This window comes from Panthera pardus, unplaced genomic scaffold (assembly GCF_024362965.1).
Source record: "Panthera pardus isolate Hobbes unplaced genomic scaffold, ASM2436296v1 HiC_scaffold_24, whole genome shotgun sequence".
NCBI classification, from domain to species: domain Eukaryota; kingdom Metazoa; phylum Chordata; class Mammalia; order Carnivora; family Felidae; genus Panthera; species Panthera pardus.
In genome coordinates, this window is record NW_026526810.1 from 53078326 (window position 1) to 53100262 (window position 21937).

At 38.2% G+C, this 21937-nt stretch overlaps 1 protein-coding gene across 9 annotated transcripts in view; it reads right to left on the reverse strand.

Annotated features, from left to right (window-relative positions):
• Positions 1–21937, reverse strand: part of STARD9 (StAR related lipid transfer domain containing 9) — a 119980-nt gene that overhangs the window by 46304 nt on the left and 51739 nt on the right. For 8 of the 9 annotated variants that reach the window (XR_002078072.2, XM_053889143.1, XM_019442405.2 and 5 more), the window contains 6 exons: positions 21148–21180; positions 20998–21059; positions 19112–19224; positions 9833–9902; positions 8128–8200; positions 738–805 (listed from right to left, as the gene is read on the reverse strand). Coding sequence is in view for 8 of the 9 variants with exons in the window: in XM_053889143.1 (XP_053745118.1) it covers positions 738–805; positions 8128–8200; positions 9833–9902; positions 19112–19224; positions 20998–21059; positions 21148–21180 (419 nt within the window). In the remaining variant the exon portion in view is untranslated. Of the gene's footprint in view, positions 1–737; positions 806–8127; positions 8201–9832; positions 9903–19111; positions 19225–20997; positions 21060–21147; positions 21181–21937 lie in introns of those variants that run through there. The other variant, XM_019442399.2, reaches the window with a different exon arrangement.

Below are 21937 nucleotides of genomic sequence, written 5' to 3' on the forward strand. Positions count from 1 at the left end.
GATATAGTTTCTTTCAGAGAGCATTTCATTTTTTTCTCCCAAAATGCCAGAGTTGCAGCTGACAGAGACAACACTTCATTTTTAAGGGAATGATGTACCATAGTAATAAATTAACAGTTTTAAAATAAGAAAATTTGCTTTATCTCATCTCACACTTTTGTGTGTGACCACAGAAGAAAGATGACTTTCTTCTCTCTGAATATACGTGTGACTACAATCCATGCTTTCTTCTAATACTTAGAAGGTCGTATCTTCTCCTCTATGCCATGGTATTTTTATAAGCTTGCTTTCTTTTTTTTTCCAGTAATGATAGCTGCATGAAACCAATATTAAGTCAAAAAAAAAAAGTATACTAAACCGGTTACTTCCACTTAGAGCAGTGGTTTTTCATCTTGACTATACACTAGAATCACCTGGGCAGCTTCAAAAACTACTGACATCTGCACTGCCTCTGGTGCCACTAATAATGCTATTTATTTGATCAGAGGTGAAACCCAGGCACTGAGAATTTTTAAAGGCCCCAGGTGATGTTAATAAGCAGCTAAGACTTAGACATCGGAGATTTTGCAGACCCTAGAAAACTATAATTTCTTAACATGGCATTCAACAATTTGTTTCTTTTGTAATTTTCTCAGGATGACTGATATGTGGAAAAGGTGGAACAAGTTTATTCCCTGTAAAATGGGCAAGAACAAGGTCAAGGGATTAATTCCCCTTGGCTCTGAGATCCTAATTACCTGCCTGCTAGGTCCACAAGGTTGATCTTGCTAGCAATTTCAGAGGGGAGGTTGTTCTCCAGGATTGCCTAAGGGAGAAAGCACATTTAAAGCTTGTCATTTGGAAAAGTGTAGTATTTCCCCCTTAGACACCCTCCCTGAACAAGGTGATATTCTGGATTTTTAGCCAAATCACTCAAAAAATGTGTATATGAATGTGCTCTGAACCGGATGAGCTCTCAAAGTTTGATAAGTCAATCAGTAAGCTCTGGGTCCTTACTTCATTGAAAATAGAGCAGGACAAAAATTAAAAAAAAAAAAAAAAAAAAAAAAAAGGAGGGGGGTGCCTGGGTGGCTCAGTCAGTTGAATGTCCGACTTCAGCTCAGGTCATGATCTTGCGGTTCACGGGTTTGAACCCTATGTTGGGCTCTGTGCTGACAGCTCAGAGCCTGGAGCCTGCTTTGGATTCTGTGTCTCCCTCTCGCTATGCCCTTCCCCTGCTTATGTTGTGTGTGTGTCTCTCAAAAATAAATAAACATTAAAAAATTTTTTTTAAAAAAGAAAATAGAGCAGGATTTCCACAGTGGGCAAATCCCCATGAGGTCCTCTGAGCACAATTTTCAGAGGTACCAGAAATTTTACTACAATTTAGCAGGCAAATGCTTGACTCCCCTCCTGGGGACTGACTCTCATCAGTAGAGATCCACAGCAGGTGTAGGGCCCCCAACTGGAGTCACAGCATGTTCACTTACTAGGGCAAGCACTCTACCTATGTTCTCAATTCAGGAGCCATCCAGCTCTCAAGAAAAAAACCTATTTTTCCTTTAAAAAAAAAATTAAGTGTAGGGTTTTGTTGTTTTATTTTAATGTTGTGCATCGATCACCAAAATCCAAAAGGGTTTTTTTTTGGGTGGGGGGTGTTTTTCATTTTAGAGAGAGAGAGGGTGAGCACGTGTGAGCAGGGAAGAGGGGGAGAGGGGGAGGGAGAGAATCTTAAGTAGGCTTCACGCTCAGCATAGAGCCCGACACAGGGCTTGATCCCACAATACTGGGATCATAACCTGAATGGAAATCAAGAGTCAGACACTCAAACAGCTGAGTCACCCAGGTGCCCCAAAATCCAGTTTTAAAACATTTCCAATAACTCCCCAAGTTCCCCCAAGTCAGAACACAATCAATCTCCATTCCCATCCCTTTCCCCAGACAACCACTCACCAATTTTCTACATATAAATTTGTCTTCTCAGGGGCGCCTGGGAGGCTCAGTCCGTTAACTGTCCAACTTCGGCTCAGGTCAAGATCACGTGGTTCATGGATCTGAGCCCCTCCTAGGGCTCTGTGCTGACAGCTCAGAGCCTGGAGCCTGCTTCAGATTTTGTGTCTCCCTTTCTCTCTCCCCCTCCCCTGCTCACGCTCTCAAAAATAAACATTAAAAATTCTTAAATTTGTCTTCTCAGTGTATTTCATACAAATGGAATTATACAATGTCTGGCTTCTTTCACTGTGCATAACTATTTTGAGATTCATCCGTGTTGAGGTATGTATCAAGAGTTCATTCCTTTTTATTGCTGAGTAATATTCCATTGTGTGAATATATCAGGTTCAACTTATCCCTTCTTCACCTCTTGATTGACATTTGGATCATGTCCAGCTTTGAGTCCAAGTCTTTGTACAAACATACAATTTCTTTTCTCTTGGGAAAAATAGCTAGGCATGGAATGGCTGGATCATATGGTAGATATATGTTTAAATTCTTTTCCAAAGTTGTACCATTTTATATTCCAACTGGTAATATAGTGGACAAGAACTTCAGCTCCTACATAGCAGGTCATGATTTAGTACAATCACTCTATTAAATTTAGGTATTTTAGGGATGCCTGGGTGACTCAGTCGGTTAAGCGTCCAACTTCGGCTCAGATCATGATCTCACAGTTTGTGAGTTCGAGCCCCACATTGGGCTCTGTGGAGCCTGGAGCCTGCTTCAGATTCTGTGTCTCCCCATCTCTCTGCCCCTCCCCAGCTCGCACTCTGTCTCTATCTCTCTCAAATATAAATAAACATTTAAAAATAAATAAATTTAGGTATTTTAAAAGGTGGATAGTGGTATCTCATTTAACTTTCACTCCCTTAATGATTAATGATGTCTGCATCTTTTCAAGGGCTTGATAACCATCTATATATTTTCTTTAGTGAAGTGCTGGCTTAAAATTTTTGCCCACTGTTGTAAGTTGTTTTCTTATTACACTGAGTTTAGATAGTTCTATATATATTATGGATACAAATCCTTTATCAGGTATGTTTTACAGATATATTTTTCCTATCTGTGGCTTTTTAAAAATTCTCTTAATAATATCTTTCAAAGAAACGTTTTAAATTTTGACCAATTGCAAATTTCAATTTGTTCTTTTGTTCAATTTATCGAAAAACCCTTTGCCTAATCCAGTATCACGAAGGTTCTCCCAAGTTATTTTCAAATTTAATAGTTTCAGGCCTTACATTTATATCTATGGTCTAGTTGGAGTTAATTTCTGGATAAAGTGCAAGGTATGGATTACAGTTGTTTTCTTCTGGTTTTGGTGTGGGTTTTGTTTTGTTTTTTTGGTTTTGTAGGGGTTTGTTTTCTTTTTAACATATGGCTATCCAATTGTCCTACCACCATTTGTTGAAAAGATTATACATTCTCCACTGAATTGTCTTTGCCAAGTTTGTGAAAAGACAGTTGCCTGTACATAGATTTATTTTGGACTCCCTTCTATTCCATGGATCTATTTGTCTATCTTAATGTTAATGCCACACTGTCTTAGCCTTTTATTTTTACCTTAAAAATATTTTTATTAGGGTAAGTTCCAAACATATAGGACAGTAGAAAAACAGTATAATGAGTTCTCAGGTACCTGTCAACATATGGCCAGGCTCACTTTGCTTATATCCCCACTATTTCACCACCCACATTATTGTGAAGTCAATTCATCACTACAATTTCAACTGTAAATATTACAGTATGCATCTCTAAAAAACCCTTAAAAAACACAACCACAATACTATCGGTATACCTAGAACATTATCAACAATTTCTCAGAGCATCAAATATCTAGTCATTGTTCAAATTTCCTATTCAATTTTTTTTTAGTTTCTTTGAATCAGAATCCAACTAAAGTCCTACATATTATGATTAGTTGATGTATCATTTTTGTAAGGTAGAGAACATTAAATGTAAATGTGCCATAATTTGTTTTTCCAGTTTTATTGAGATATAATTGATATACATTGCATAAGTTTAAGATGTATAACATAATGATTTGATATATGAATATATTGCAAAATGATTACCACAATAAGTTTTGACATCCATTACTTCACACGATTATAATTTTTTTGTCCTTGTGATGTGAATTTTTACGATCTCTTAGCAACTTTCAAATAATAATCTATCATTGTTAACTCTAGTCATAAAGTTGTACTTTACATCCCCAGAACTTATTTAACTTACAACTGCATACTTTAGCTTTATTCAATATATGGTTTATCCTGGAGAATGGTCTAGGTGCACTTGAAAATGTATTCTAGGGGCACCTGGCTGGCTCAGTCGGTGGAGCATCTGACTCTTGATCCCAGGGTTGGGAGTTTAAGCCCCACGTGAGCGTGGAGCTTACTTTAAAAGAAAGAAAGAAAATGTATTCTGTAGATGTTAAGTGTTAAATGTCAGGTCACGTTGGTTGATAATGTTGATCAAATCTATATCTTTGCCGATTTCTGCCAAGTTGTTCTACCAATTACTGAAAGTGGATTACTGAAATCTCCAACTACTGTAACTGAACCGTCTATTTCTATTTCTTCTTACATCTTAGAGCTCTACTGTTGAAAGCACATACATGTATAATTGTTATAACTTTTTTTTTTTAACATTTATTTATTTTTGAGAGGCAGAGAGAAACAGAGCACAAGTGGGGGAGGGGCAGAGAGAGAATGAGACACAGAATCCAAAGCAGGCTCCAGGCTCCAAAGAGCCCAATGCAGGGCTCCAACTCACAAACCATGAGTTCATGACCTTAGCCAAAGTCGGACCCTTAGCCAACTGAGCCACCCAGGTGCCCCTAATTTTACATCTTTTTGATGCACAGACCTTTTATCATTATGAAATGTCCCTTTCTGTCTATAGTATTTGTCTTAAAATTTATTTTTTGCCTGACATTAACATAGTACTGTAAGTCTCTTATGGTCACTATTTGCATGGTGTATATTTTTCTATCCCTTTACTTTCAACATACTTGTATCTTTGGATCTAAGGGCTGTTTCTTGTAGACAGCATATAGTTGAGTTCTGTTTTTATCCAATCTGACAATTTGTACTCTCATCCAATCACACTTAATGGAATTATTGATGTGTTCAAAACTATTCCTACTCTATTTATTTTCCAAATGTCTCATATATTTTTTACACTTCCGTTCTCTCTTCATTGCCTTTTCTGTGTTAAATAATTATTTTTAGTATGTCATTTTAATTTCTGATTTTTGGTTTTTTGTTTTTTAATTTTTTGTTAACGTTTATTTATTTTTGAGACAGAGAGAGACAGAGCATGAACAGGGGAGGAGCAGAGAGAGAGGGGACACAGAATCTGAAACAGGTTCCAGGCTCTGAGCTGTCAGCACAGAGCCCGACACGGGGCTCAAACTCACAGACGGTGAGATCATGACCTGAGCCGAAGTCGGACGCTTAACCGACCAAGCCACCCAGGCGCCCCAAATTTCTGATTTTTGAATTACATTTTTTAGCTACTTTCTTAGTGATTGCTCTACAGATGACAACATGCATCACAACTTATCACAATCAACTTCAAAACAATACTAACTTCATTCCTATAAATATAGAAACTTTGCTTGAATAGATCTCCTTTTCCTTCCTATTCCTTTGTCCTATTAGTGTCAATATGTATGACAATGTATGTAATGTATAGTGATTATAATACAGCATTATAATTATTGTTTTATACAATCTTATTTTTAATAACATTAGGAGAAAAAATATATTTATGTAGCTTGTTATATTAACCTACATATTTCCTATTCTCAGCACTTTTCGTTTCTTCTTGTAGACTTAAGTTACTGATATTACTTTCTTTCAGCATGAAACATTTCATTTGGTTTTCTTGTAAGGTAGGCTTGCTAGCAATAAATTCTGGGGTTTTTTTTCTTTTTTATCTAGGAATGTTCTTATTTCATCTTAATTTTGGGAAGTTAGTTTTGCTGCATAGAGAATTCTTGGTTGACAGTTTTATTTCCTTTCAGTACTCTGTTTTCTGAGGTCCAATATTTCTGGTGAGAAGTTGTCCATTAATCATGTAATTGTTCTCTTATATATCCTGAGTCATTTTTCTCTAGCTGTATTCAAGATTTGCTTTTTGTCTTTCAATAATTTGACTATGATGTGTCTAGGTATGAATCTTTTTATATTTATTTTACTCAGAGATTTCAAAATACTTCTATTTGTACATTAATGATTTTCAACAAATATTGGAACTTTTGGCCACTATTTTTCAAATTTTTCTTATGCTTATTTTCTTGTGTCTTTCTGGGATCTCCATTACACTTATGTTAACACATTTGCTGTGGTCCAACAGGTCTTTGAGGCTCTGTGCTTTTTTCTTTAATCTTTTTACTCTCTTTTCTTCAAAATGTTTGGTTTCTACTTGTCTGTATGCAAGTTCAGTAATTCTTCTGCCATCTCATATCTACTTAAGTCCCACTAGTAAATTTTTTTGTTTCAGTTATTATACAGCTCAATTCTGGGACTCCCATTTTATACAACAATGTCTAGGATTTTATTGAAATTTTCTAGAGTCACTGGCATCATTAAACAATTTAACATCTGGAGCACTTAGAATCAATTTCTACTGACTGTTACTGTTTGTTTGTTTGTTTGTTTGTTTGTTTTTCCCCCCATGGCCATGAGTTGTAGTTTCTTACTTGCTTTTGCATGTCTAATATTTTTGGTCGAATACTAGCCATTTTAGATAACATACTGTAACAACTCTGAATTCTGTTATTTTTTTTCCCCTTGAAAGTGGCAGTGGTTGTTGGGTTTCTCTCGTAACTTGCCTAGGCTAAAAATCTCTAAAATCTGCCTCCCCAGCAATATATAGCCAAAGAATTCTCTGTTCAGTTTTTTCCTTTAGTTGTTTTTACCTCTAAGCTTGGCCTTTTGGGGGCCACTCTGTGTCTACATAGCTAAGTATTCAACAAAAGACAGGTCATAAATTATAATCAAACATCTTGAGCCAATAAAATCTCTATTCTCTGTTAATGGATCTATGTGTGGGCTGGGGAATGCATTAAAAGTTCAGTTTTAGGTTTAGGTTCTGTTCAATACAGGATATATGAAGATCTTATCAAGTCTGCTATGGCTGCATCATCTTCCAGAACTTCCTGTTAAATCCCCAGATAATTTTCCAGTTCATTTCTTGCGTGAAACAGACTCACAACCTCAGTCTTAAGGGAGCTATTGATCTCCTGTTCCTTGCCATCAATAGCACCACTCTAACTTGAAAAAGGTCCAAATCATGTGAACTCCTCTAGCAGCGGTAGCAACAAAGGTGCTGGCTTTCATGGCCTTCTGTTCCCTCACTCAACTACCTCATTAACAGAGACAGGTAGGGATAGTAACAGCCTAAGGCAACACACCACAGGTTTGTACTATTCTTACCTGCAATTTGGTAGTTTTCTTAAATAAATGTGTGGTTTATTATATGACTCTGGTCTATTTTTAGAGAGGAGAAATGGTTATTTTGACAGTTTTGATGAGGTTTATAGTTGCTTTTGAGGGATAGGATTTGTTGATCTCTTTACTCCATCAAAATAGAAGTAAATCTTCAACCTTTTCATTTTAACACTTATATTTATTTCAGTCTCGCTCCTTGTTTTATCTTTTTAATGTTTATTTATTTATTTTGAGAGAGAGAGAGTACATGGAAGAGAGAGCTGGGAGGGGAAGAGAGAGGATCTCAGGCAGGCTCTGTGCTGCCAGTGCAGAGCCCGACATGGGGCTCGATCCCACAAACCATGGGATCATGACCTAAGCCAACATCAAGAGTTGGACACTTAACCAACTGAACCGCCTAGGTGCCCCTTGCTTGTTTTAAATGCTCATATTGATCACATAGATGTAAAAGTGCTTTGAAATGTTAAAAGTAAATATAAGTTGAAGATATTTTGATTAGTTTTTATGAAACTGCCTCCACCCTTTCTGGTGTAGAGCTTAGGAGATTGTATGTAGGTCCTTCTTGTGACATTAGATCACAGTAAAGGACCTGTAAATGGAAAGGTAAGAAGAAAGGAAAAGAAGTAAGAAAAGACAAGAAAGCCGTCAAAAGGGCCTGAGAAAGGAAGAGATCTAAGCAAATAAAGGGGTAACCAACCTGTGTATAGTAGATAGTGAAGATGGCATGGGATCTGCTGCTGGCTTCATGAACATGAGTGGCTGCTGTGATTCTGTGTACATAAAGGAAGACAATTAGGATAGGTATTGTTTACGCACGGTGGATCCTTAAGAATCCATGGGGAAAACAAGAAGTGTTAGTGTCGAGGTTCACAGGTGAGAATCACAAAACATCCATATTTAGTCCAGTTTAGTTAGGAGAGTGGTCCAAAGATGGCAGAAGCAGCATTCTAGGTATGGATATCTGAGAATAAAAGGCAGTGTAGCATCATATTAAACCACATTAGGACATTTTTAAGCAAAAGCAGCAAAAATCAGAGTTGAAAAGGGGAATACTAGAGTGTCGCCAACCTGGAAGAATATCCCCAAAATAGACCCATTTAAAGAAAACAAGAGGAAATAGAGAGCTTGTTGGAGAAGCCTCAAAGAAAAAGTAAAACGTGATTAAACACTAAATATTAATGTTGTAGTGTCAGAAAGGGATTTGAAATGAGATCCTGAATTATGTCAAAGTCATACTTAAGCAAGGTGGAATGCATAACCTCCTTTAGAATTCATTGAAATATTAATCCTTAAAGTCAGAAGAGTCTTCCCTTCATCTAAATCTAAGTTAATCATGTTTCAGTTTAAGACCATCTTACTGACTTCTGTTCTCAGAGGAGCTGGAGAATGGAAGAAGAGTCAAACTCCAAAGACAGGTCTCATGATTCAAGGATAAAGAGGAAAAAGTGAAGCCTGACACTTAAAAATCAAGGAACACAGGGTATCCTGAAGACCAGAGTCAAGGTCCTCCAGGATAGTTCCATGAAACCTAAGGAGTAGAATGTCAAACTTAAAGTTCTTCTTTTGGGGCCCCTGAGTGGCTCAGTCAGGTGAGCATCTGACTTCGGCTCAAGTCATTATCTCAGGGTTGGTGAGTTCAAGCCCCATATCGTGCTCGCAGCTGTGAGCACACAGCCTGCTTCGGATCCTCTGTCCTCCTCTCTCTGCCCCTCCCCTGCTTGCATGCTCTCAAAAATGAGTAAAACATTTAAAAATTAAAAAATAAAGTTATTCTTTTATGGTCAATTAACTTGGACATGCTATTAATAGGGTAAATAGGAGACTAAATCCCAACATTTTTCCCAGGTAAAAAAGTCTGTTCTTTCAGGCATATACTAGTAACAGTCTCAGTATTTCCTAGTAACCAACAATATGGAATGTTATCTTACAATAGCTTTTAGGAGAGTCTACAGCACTTATTCATAGCAGATTCAAAACAGTCTTTTTTTAGGTATCCTTTACAAATATATCAAACTAGAAGAAAAATGGTTTTCTGAAACATTTTAAACTATACTGGTTCTTATCTCTATCAAGCCTACAGAAAGAACAATGCAGGCAAGAATCTTTCTTTAGTCAAAATAGCAAAAGTTGTGTATTATAAGACAAAGCACAGAGTAACTCTGGGCTTACTGCCTAATATTATTATATCCAGAACAAACTCCAGCCTATCTACTAGTGAGAAATGCATGAAATCTTAGCTACTGCCCCTTCCGCTGGGTACATTACTGTTCTGAGAAAGGTCTCCTGATTGTGAATGTGGGAAGCTACAGAGAGAAGTATAATCATATACTCCAAAAGGGAGATGAGAACACAGGAAAGAAGAGTGAGGCTGAAAGAAGGACAGCAACAAATAAACCTGTTACCTGTTTGCTATTCCCTCCTCCAAGAGTTGAATTACTTGCTTATAGTTGGTAACTACATGTTGAGATAAACCTATCAGATTTGTGAGGGAGGAAAAAGCAAAATAAATAAAATGTTTGATAAAGTTTAACTTCTTCCTGTAGGTCATTAACTTTACCCTATTTTATATAATTTGATAGACAAGAATAAGAGACCTTGACTAAATTCATTAAGATAATAAATTAAATCCACAAATATTTATTGGAAGCCTATTGTCAGGCATTATGATAGGCTCTGGAACCACAGGTCTCTGCCCTCACAGAAAATATAGTCTAGAATTCATACAGTGGTTCTGCTAACAACAACAAAAACAACAGCAATTCCTTACAATTTAGCTACATAGAGTATAAGAAAAGATTTTATATTCCCTCACATTTGGCCCTCACAAAATTTCTGAGGTAAACAGATGCTATGTGCCCCACCAGACGGCAGACTCAATTTGGCATGCAAAACATACAGTACACATGTCCCTATGCAAACACAGTTTACAAGCGTAAGAAGTTATACTATACAAAACCATATGGCCAAATGCCATAGGAGTAGAAGAGATAATAAATGCTAAGGCAATCAGAGGAGTGGCCAGGGCAGGCTCCATGAAGGAATTGAGACTTGAATTTAGTCACAGAATAGGTAGGCTTTAGATAGGTAAAGAGGAGCTTAAGGATATGAAAGCAAGTCTTTATGGGTCGTTAGTGACCAAATCAAAAAGTGCCTTCACAACTGAGTCAGAGATTCAGGAAAAAAGTAACTTCACTGGCTCATTGCTGAATACAATTAGGCTACAAATTAGCAAAGCAATTTCAACACTGCCTGGATTTCTTTATTTTAAGAAATTATTGGTAAAGCCACAATGAGATATCACCTCACACGTGTCAGAATGGCTAAAATCAAAAACAGAAGAAACAACAAGTGTTGGCAAGGACATGGAGAAGAAGGAACCCTCGTGCACTGTTGGTAGGAATGTAAACTGGTGTGGCCGCTATGGAAAACAGTGTGGAGGTTCCTCAAAAAATTAAAAATAGAACTACCATATGGCCCAATAATTCCACTATTTACTCAAAGAATACAAAAATTCTTTTTTTTTTTAATTTTTTTAATGTTTCTTTACTTGGAGAGAGAGAGCGAGCGAGCGAGCGCATGATCAGAGGAGGGGCAGAGAGAGAGGGAGACACAGAATCCGAAGCAGGCTCCAGGCTCTGAGCTGTCAGCACAGAGCCTGATGTGGGGCTCAAACTCACCAAATGTGAGATCATGACCTGAGTAGGAATCAGATACTCAACTGACTGAGTGACTCAGGGGCCCCAAGAACACAAAAATTCTAATTTGAAAAGATATATGCACCTCTGTGTATTGCATTATTTACAATAGCCAAAATATGGAAGCAGCCCAGGGTCCATCGATAGACGAATGGATAAAGGAATTGTGGTATAAGGGCACCTGGGTGACTCAGTCAGTGGGCATCCTACTCTTGATTTCACCTCAGGTTATGAACATGGAGTTGTGGGATCAAGCCCCAAGTTGGGCTCCACACTGAGCATACAGCCTGTTTGGGATTCTCTTCCTCCCTCCCTTTGCCCCTCTCCCCTGCTTGTTTTCTCTCTCTCTCTCAAAAAAACAAACAAACAGAAATTGTGGTGTATATATATATATATACAATGGAATATTGCTCAGCCATAAAAAAAAGAATGAAATCTTGGGGTGCCTGTGTGGCTCAGTTGGTTGAGCATCCGACTTCAGCTCAGGTCATGATCTCGCAGATCATGAGTTCAAGCCCTGGGTCGGGCTCTGTGCTAACAGCTCAGAGCTTGGAGTCGGCTTTGGATTCTGTGTCTCCCTCTCTCTCTGCGTCTTCTGCTCATGCTCGCTCGCTCTCTCTCTCTCTCTCAAAAATAAATAAACATTAAAAGAATTTTTTTAAAGAATGAAACCTTGTGGGGCGCCTGGGTGGCCTGGGCGTCCGACTTCGGCTCGGGTCATGATCTCTCAGTCCGTGGGTTCGAGCCCCACATCGGGCTCTGTGCTCAGAGCCTGGAGCCTGTTTCGGATTCTGTGTCTCCCTCTCTCTGTGCCCCTCCCCTGTTCATGCTCTGTCTCTGTCTCAAAAATAATTAAACGTTAAAAAAAAAAATTAAAAAAAAAAAGAATGAAATCTTGCAACAATGTAGATGAAGCTAAGAAGTATAATGCTCAGTGAAATAAGAAAGAAAGACAAACACCATATGATTTCACTCATATGTGGAACTTAAGAAACAAAACAAAAGAACAAAGGGGAAAAAAAGAGACAAACAAAAAAACAGACTCTTAAAAGAAATTATTATTATTTAGATGTTATAATTAGTTTTATGGTTATGTTTTTTTTTAATCTTTATCTTTTAGGGCTACATACTAAAATATTATAGATGAATTGATGTGACATACACAATTTGCCTTAAAACAACACAGAATGAGGGAAAGTAGACAGGAATATAGGTACAGCAAAACTGGCCAGGGGTTAATGATTATTGTAACTGGGTGATGAATACATGGGGGTTCATTATATTAGCCTATTTTTGTGTGTGTTCAAAATTCTCTCTAATAAAAAGTTTTAAAAATTGTGGTAATGGTAAGTGAGATAACACAAATCAATCCTTCCAGTACAGACTATTAGAAAAATCTGGACAAGTAATATTAAAGACATACGTTTTGAGGCACAGAGGGATACCCAGATATTAAAAATTTTCTGGCCATATACTGGGCGAAGATGGAAGCCCAGAGAAAAGAGGCCAGCATCTGGGGACACTTTTCCTCTGAGGTCAGTTGCCAGATCTTGAGGGGATATGACTCAGAGCAGTTCCCTTGACAACCTCACTGGTCTAGAGAAACCCAGACTGCAGTCCAGATCCCACCCACAGTTGCCCTATAGAACACCACTTAAGCTGGAAACCCAAAGGGCTAAAACACAGGAATAAAAGAGTTAGAAGTACATAGCCTTTGAAGGGTTTGCAACGCAGCTTTGAACATTGCCAAAACTTAAATTGGACTGAGGTGATTCTGGATCACTAGCATATGCAGAAACCTGGACAAATAAAGAGAAGTCTTCTGCATAGAAAGATACCATTGTCCTACACCTTCAAATTATTTCTAGAAAAAAATTTAGCCAACACTATCTGGCACAAAATTGTAACAAACCAAACATCCAAGTAGATCTGGCAATAAATAAATGAAAACCAGCAAAAATAATAGGCAATATAAAAGAATTATTCACCATGATCTAGTGGGATTCATTCCTGGGCTGTGGGGCTGGTTCAACATTCGCAGATCAATCAATGTGATACATCACATTAGTAAAAGAAAAGATAAGAATCATATGATCCTGTCAATCGATGCAGAAAAAGCATTTGACAAAATTCAGCATCGTTTCTTAATAAAAACCCTCGAGAAAGTCGGGATAGAAGGAACATACTTAAATATCATAAAAGCCATTTATGAAAAGCCCACAGCTAATATCATCCAATATGGGGAAAAACTGAGAGCTTTCCCCCTGAGGGAAACACGACAGGGATGTCCACTCTCACCATCGTTGTTAAACATAGTGTTGGAAGTTCTAACATCAGCAATCAGACAACAAAAGGAAATCAAAGGCATCAAAATTGGCAAAGATCAAGTCAAGCTTTCACTTTTTGCAGATGACATACTACTACATGGAAAACCCAATAGACTCCACCAAGTCTGCTAGAACTGATACATAAATTCAGCAAAGTCGCAGGAAACAAAATTAATGTACAGAAATCAGCTGCATTCTTATACACTAATAATGAAGCAACAGAAAGACAAATAAAGAAACTGATCCCATTCACAATTGCACCAAGAAGCATAAAATACCTAGGAATAAACCTAACCAAAGATGTAAAAGATCTGTATGCTGAAAACTATAGAAAGCTTATGAAAGAAATTGAAGATACAAAGAAATGGAAAAACATTCTGTGCTCATGGACTGGAAGAATAAATATTGTTAAAATGTCACTACTACCCAAAGGTATCTACACATTCAATGCAATCCCAATCAAACTAGCACCAGCATTCTTCTCGAAGCAGAAGCAATCCTAAAATTTGTATAGAACCACAAAAGACCCCAGATGGCCAAATTAATATTGAAGAAGACCAAAGCAGGAGGCATCACAATCCCAGACTTTAGCCTCTACTACAAAGCTGTAATCATCAAGACAGCATGGTATTGGCATAAAAGAATTTTTTTAAATAAAAATTAAAAAAAATAATAGGCAATATAAATGCAAGAAAAATTCAGACCTTGGGGTTATGGTAACTTTAAAGTAACTCTGCTTACTATTTTCAAGGAACTAAAAGCAAGATTATAAAACTTCACAGAAAACTGGAAATTGTAATGAAAGGATCAAATGGAGATTTGGGAAATAAAAAGTACTACAGTGAAAATAAGAATTCAATATCTAAGCTTAATAGCAGGTTAGATACAACTGAAAAAAAAAGTGAGTAGAAACATAGGTCAGAATCATATATACCCAAAATAAAGCACAGAAAGACAAAATATAAAAAATATAGACAAGAGGGTAAAAATCATAGCACAGATAAGGAAATGGTCTAACATACCTGTAAGTGGAGTTATAGAAGGAAAAGAGTGGAAAAAAAGCAATATTAGAATAAATAACGACTAAAAAATATCCACAACTGATAAAGGGTCATTAAACAGCAGACTCAAGAAGCCCAGCATGTGCACGAGGTGGACACCCACATGAGAAAGAGGACAGCAATGGCAAGGAGACAGATCACATGTAGGAAGGTAGATCAAAGAAGTATCTCCCCTGTTAGATAAAGGAATTACAAATATAAAAAGAGAGAAATCCAGAACAAACTGTGCTGTGTTGGACTGCAATTAAAGGTACTGTTGTGAACACAGATTACTTAGCTCTGTCCACTCAGAGGGACATTTGGGCATACATAGCACCCAGACCCTAGCTTCTAAATATTATTCTCCACTAAAAAGGAACAGGACTCCTGGGAGAAATGGCTGATTCCAAGACTGAGGCAAAGAAAGTAGATGGGCCTGGAATATCTCTGTGCTAGAAAACAAGGAGATGCTCAAAAAAATAACAGTGATGTGTCAAAATGTCACAGAAGCATACTCAAAGAGGATTCCTGAGTGCATCAAAATAAAAAAATCACAGTAAAAGAAGATAACCCATTGGATAAAATAGGAAACCATGAATCTAAACTGAAATAAATAAATTGAAAGTTAGATGACGATGGGATATGTACATGATTTCACAGTACTGCCCCACAAATACTTGTTGATCACAAAAGGAAAATAGCAATTTCAGAGTGAAAAAGGCTGGCAGATATCACCTTAAATATCATAAGTAATGGGGCACATTAAAACTGTATACTACTTGATGGCTGTCAAAGTTCATGAAAGTTAAAGAGAGACCAAGGAAACTTTCCAGACTAAAGAGTCCCAGAGAGACAAACTAAATGCAATCTGTGATTCTCAAATGGGCAATTATCAGGATAGTTAGGGAAACTTAAATGGGTTTTAATGATTAGATGGTAGTAACATGCCAAAGTTAATCTCCTGATTTCGGTGGTTGTGCTGTGATTATACAGGAGAACATTCCTATTTGGAGGAATGGAGGGAAAATACCCTAAAATAATCAGGGGAGATGGGTCATTAGGTTCGCAATTCACTCTCAAATGGTTCAAGAAAAAAAGTTCTTTACACTGTACTTGCAACTTTTTAAAAAGTTTAATTTGTTTCAAAGTTAAAAAACAAAAAATTTAAGAGTGCCTGGGTGGCTCATTCGTTTAAGCATCTGACGGTTTCAGCTCAGGTCATGGTCTTATGGTTTGTGGGTTCAAGTCCCAAATTGGGCTCTGTGCTGGCGGATCACAGCCTGCTTGGGATTCTCTCTCTCTCTCTCCCTCTCCCTCTGCCCCCCCCCCCTTCATGCTCTCTCTCCCTCTCAAAAAATAAAAAATAAAAAAAACTCTTGTAAAACTTTTAGAAAAAAAAGAGAATTCCCTTAATCTGCTATGGCAATGTTTCTCAAAGCTGGTCCAAAGACTGGGGCCAGTTCTCAAATTGTTACTGGTATGTAATGAGATAGAAACAGAAATGAGAGTTTTAAGAACTTTTATAACAATATGACAAGTGATTTTATATCTTTTGAATTGGTAAAAAGAATTTGAGCTTATAATCAAGATGTCTTTCTCATTTTTCTAGTAATTCATCTTTTTTTTTAAGATTTTATTTTTAATCTCTACACCCAAGGTGGGGCTCAAACTCATAGCCCCAAGATCAAGAGTTGCATGCTCCTCCAACTGAGCTAGCCAGGCACCCCTAATTCATCTTTACTTTATCAAGGTTTTGGTTTGCCATAGATTGGAAATTTTTTTAAAAAACCTGGTCCTATATTTTTTTTATATTTTTATAAGTATGTGATAAAGAATATTTATTAAAAACAAACACTATTGCAAATATCATACCTAATGGTAAAATGTTGAAGCTTTCCTCTAGGGACAAGATTAAAAACTGCTAGCACTTTAATTTAATATGGTACCAGAGGTCCTGGTAAGTGCAGAAAGGCAAGGGGAAAAAAGGTTTAAGAATTAAATTTTTTTAAAAAAAGAATTAAAAAGAAAAAAAACAAACATGTAGATTGAACACATAGAATATTAAAAAAAATTTTTTTTCAGAAACCCAATTACCTACCTCCAACACCTTCTACTTTGCACCTTATCCCTTTATGTTAAGATAAAGGCCAAGGCAAAAACATAATACTGTCCTTTTCTCACTTAGATAATACTTCAGACCCTATAACCACTAGCCTCTGATGTGTGCTTTGGGCAGAACTTTGTACGTTTCAGATTTGAACTTACTCTGTCATCTAATTAATAAACTTTTTAATGGAAGGTAATGGGCTACCCCCTTCCTTTCCTTTGATTTAGACAACTCTCAAGTTTCAGCTCACAATTCTGAACTAGAAGTGTAAGTTCTTATATTTTCATATTTCCTATGGCACCCTGAATAGTATAGGCATCTAGTAGGTACTCAATAAATTCCCAGAGAATTGGTTTCAAAGCAGAAACCACTTTCCACTTTGGAATCACATTCACAGAATGTATGAGCCCAAAGATGGAGGTACACAGACACGTATATAGGCAGGCAGGTAGGCAGATAATGTAAATAAATGAAGAAAGCAAATGTTTAAAAAACTAAAAGTAAAAAGTTTGCTGTAATGCCATCAGAGAGTAGTAAGGGGAATAATAATTCAGTGTGACTATTCAGAGTCTTAGCTTCCAAGGCTGGTTCTGTACAACTTAAGTTCAAGGCTCCTTCATTGAGAAATGGGAGGAATGTTGACCTTTATTTGTCATGATTTGAGAAAATGCCAATCAACTTTAAGAAACATGTAACCCAAAGGAGGGGCGCCTGGGTGGCTCAGTCGGTTAAGCATCCGACTTCGGCTCGGGTCATGATCTCACGGTCCGTGAGTTCAAACCCCGCATCGGGCTCTGTGCTGACAGCTCAGAGCCTGGAGCCTGTTTCAGATTCTGTGTCTCCCTCTCTCTCTGCCCCTAACCCGTTCATGCTCTGTCTCTCTCTGTCTCAAAAATAAATAAACGTTAAAAAAAAAAAAAAATTAAAAAAAAAAAAAAAAAAGAAACATGTAACCCAAAGGAGCTAAGAGACTTTTTGCTGGGTTAGAATTATTTCCTACCAACCATCCCCCCTCCCCCTGAGGGTTCACTCCATGAAGGTATCCAAAAGAGCCCTGAGATTTCAGTCCAGTTCCTGTCACTGACCTTGGGTATATGACCCAAGCTGAATGACTATGCATAAGTTCCTACCTTCTCCGGGTTTCAGGTGCAATGCCAATCAAAGAATCTATGATCACAGGTCTCCCTGATGTACAGGATTCTGTCCCACTCATCTCCTCCTATTCTAGGCAATGTTCCCAGTTCCAACCATGCCCCAGTGAGCTGTGTGATTTGGGAATATCCCCTAGCTTCTTGTAGCTTCATTTTAGCCTTTGTGCAATGGGAACACCTGGACTGTGTCTGAGGTTTCCTCTACTTCCCCACCACACACACACACACACACACACACACACACACACACACACATTAAAATAAAACACAAAGGTGAGAAACTGTGACACTACTGCATCAACTCCTGGTCTGCCCTCAAAGTATTGTTTTACACAGAAATACATATCCACACAGTTTTACAGAGTAAACTCCACTGGCTCTTGGGAAAGCAAATGGCATTTTTGTTGTTTCCAGGCTGCTGTTTATGATGGAACATTTGGGAAAAGACAAAGGTAGCAGAATCAGTGACTGGTACACCTCCACCGGTCATGCCCTGGTCAAAGAAGAGACCAACTCTTGATGTCTGATATAACTCTCTTTTGTCAGGATTTAAATTAGCATATCTCTGAAGGAATAGGAGCAGAGAATTTGAGTGTTATTTTTTTATAGCGGCCTGAAAGGGTAAAAACTTCCTCCACAAAAGAACACAACTGTTTCTACTTAATATTAAGACCTAGCCTAATGGAATAAGACAAATGGTACCAAACACCAAGTATCAGCACTCAATGAGGAAGCAGTTCTGACCCATGCTATGTGTGACATCTCCTCATTTCCCTATCACCACCAGTGGAAGACAAAGTACTCAGAAAAGGAGAATGCCTGACCTGGGAGTCAGTCCAGGCCCTGCTGGACCTGGCACCACAGACCCAACCTTATACCATGCCACTTTCCCTCTCATCCACCATGCTTTAGACATATCGGTCTCCTTGTAATCACCCAGCCCTTCTCTCAGGGCTTTTGCTCACGGTGCTCCTTCTACCTGAGTCACTCTTCCCCTTGCTACACCATTCTTCACGTGACTGGCTTCTGAATCTCCTCACATAAGTGTTTCCTGACCACGCTATGCAGATGGACTGCCTACACTGCCCAATGCTCTTTTCCATCATGACATCTATTTATTTTTTATTAGCTTTTTATCACTACTTTAATTGTTTGTTTTCTGCCTCACCCCCCACAAGATTGTAAGCCTGCCTCTGAGGGCAGGATTGTCTTTTTTGTTTATTGCTATATATCCAGCATCTAGTACAGCAGGTGGCACATAGTAAGTATTCACTATACATCTGTTATATGAATCAGTGACCATTAGGAAAGCTTCTCAGAATTCAGTTTGGTCTCAGACTTCCAGGACCACAGTGGCTCACCTTGTACATAGGGCCCCATCTCTGGGTGCTCCCTGACCCGCAGACTGTAGGACTTTTTTTGATCAGATTGCTTCAGCAGATCCCGCACTCGTTCATTATAGATTTCCAGAAAACTAAAGACATGTAGAACAAGGCACGTAATTACATTTTGAAAAATGGGGACATCTTTTCAAAATTACATTGTGAAAAAAAGGCAACATATTAGATTTGGAAAAAAGTAGGGGAAACACTAAGCCAAGAATCAGAAGGTTCTAATTCTTGATCCAGTTCTACCTCTGACACTCTAAGACCTTGGCCATGCCAAGGAGCCCCACTGAGTCTCTTTCTACATGTGCACAATTGTGCTGCTAGCGTTAGCTGTCATCACTTGACAGTCTTAGGTTTACAATGTCAGCGCTGACTCAAATTTAGCCTTCAAGAGGCTATTTCAGCATGGTTTTAGGATGCTGCCACCAGCCTTTATCTTGATCAGGCCACCATACCGCAAAGTCTAAAGGCTTATTTCTTAAGTGATTTTCAAATATGATCTTTGAGCTCTTATTATTCTGTGATGGCATCTTGAGAGCCAGTGTTGAGCAATGAGGACAGTTAAATGAATAAGATTCTGGTCCCTACCCCTAATTTAAGTAGGACAATTCTCATTTCACCTGTTTTATACACAGCAATTCTGGTTAACATATGCTGTATCTTATAGGTATCTACTAGCATTTCATTCCTTTTCAAAATAACAACATAGCTGGGCATCTGGCTGGCTCAGCTGGTGGAGCATACAACTCTTGATCTTGGGGTTGTGAGTTCAAGCCTCACGCTGGATGTACAGATTATTTAAAAATAAAATCTTTAAAATAATAACAAAATAGCTACAACTCTTAATTAAAATCAGCAAAGATTTTGTTAAATAAGAAAACATAATTTGGATGTAAATTTTAATAAATAAAAAATTAAATTAAAAAAAAAAAGAAAAGAAAACAAACCTCACAGAAAGGTCTTCCTCATCAGAACACAGATGTTTGCCTGTGAAGCCAGTGACCAGAAAAAAAGGCTCCAGATCAGAGCTGAACACTATGCACATTCTTATAAACTGTTTCTTCTTAACCTTCCCAGATTTGGACACAGGAATCCCAGATGTCTCTCAGAGTAGTGGTTCCCAGATTTCATGGCCAATAAATATGTACATGTTCACAGACACACATATACATGTCTAAAAATCTTACTTTGAAACTTAAAAAAATGTATAAATAATGTTCACTATCACTTAATTTTTAAAAAGGGCATTTATTCTTTTTGGGATGATGAAATGTTCTGGAATTAGTAAGGATGACTGCACAACCTTGTAAATATAAAAAAAAGATCACTGAACTATACACTTTGGAGGCATGAATTTTATGGTATATGAATTATGTCTCATGTTTTTTAAAAAGGACATTGAACACCAAAAAAACAGAATACCAAAAATTAAGGGCAATTGGTAACCTTGCACCAACATTTTCGCTACAGGCTGGTTAAAACTTCATATGGGAGTAATCAGCACTGTCTTGGAACTAGAGCTTAGGAACTACTGACCCAAAGAACAACCTACTGGAGCTGCAAGAGAAATTCCAACAGCTGGTGTTAAACTGTAAGGAAAGTGAAGAAAAGGAACCCAGATAGCCAGGGCAAGCTGGTCCACAGGAAACACCTGTTTAAGCCTGGGGATAGGAATTAAGATTCCTACAACCCAAAGATCTAAGTATGTTTCTCATCACTCTATACTGCAAAATATTTCTGCTGTGACTTTTCTCCATCCCTCTAGATGACTCTTGAAGCAAAGAGAGGACAGCTGAACATGCTACAATTTGGAGTAGAAACGGAAATATCTTAGGCCCTAGGGCCTGACAGGTTCTTACCTTACTTTTATCCTACAAGAGGAAGGCAGTGGGGCATAGTCTTCCTCCCTGATGAAGAGACCCTGCACAAACCAGAGGGTTGGAGTTCACTGAAGGGAGTGTACAAAGGAGGTGTACTTTGAGAGGATCTAGTCAAAATAGAATCTATACCTCACATATCCGTGGCGTCAACCCAACAGAGGCCTAGAGAAGAGAAGAAAGGAAAGCATTACTGTTCACTTACAGTGAAGCTCTCCCACAACAACCAGGAACCAAGGTTGGCAGGGGGATGGGCACATGGGTTCCCTGTGCTACCTCTTCGTTTTAGGCAGGTTCACTGGAAGTATGTAGAAGATTCTATTTGCCTGTGCTCTCAGGAGACACTCACGGGAGGAATGTACCAGCTGAGAGGCAGATCACCACCGTAAGAAGGAAGAGTGGAGAAGCTAACAAACACAGGTACCTGCTTTCATGCAATAAAGATTACATCCTTCTTGGATAAACCTATTTACCACGGCAGGCCCTCCCAAAACACTTCTATCCCTACACATAGAGAACTATACATATACATTTAGGGGGCGCCTGGGTGGCTCAGTTGGTTGAATGAAAACTTTGGCTCAGGTCATGACCTCACAGTTTGTGAGTTCATGCCCCACATTGGGCTCACTGCTTTCAGTGCAAAGCCCACTTCGAATCCTGTCTCCCTCTCTCTCTGCCCCTCCCCTGCTTGAGCTCTCTCTCTCTCTCAAAAATAAACATTAAAAAAATTAAAAAATAAAATAAAATACACATGGGGGTCTGGATGACTCAATGGGCTAAGCATCTGAATCTTGATTTCGGCTCAGGTAATGATCTCCCAGTTCGTGGGATCCAGCCCCACGATGGGCTCTTCATTGACAGTGCAGAGCCTGCTTGAAATTCTCTCTTCCTCTCTCACTGCCCATCCTCCCACACTCTCTCT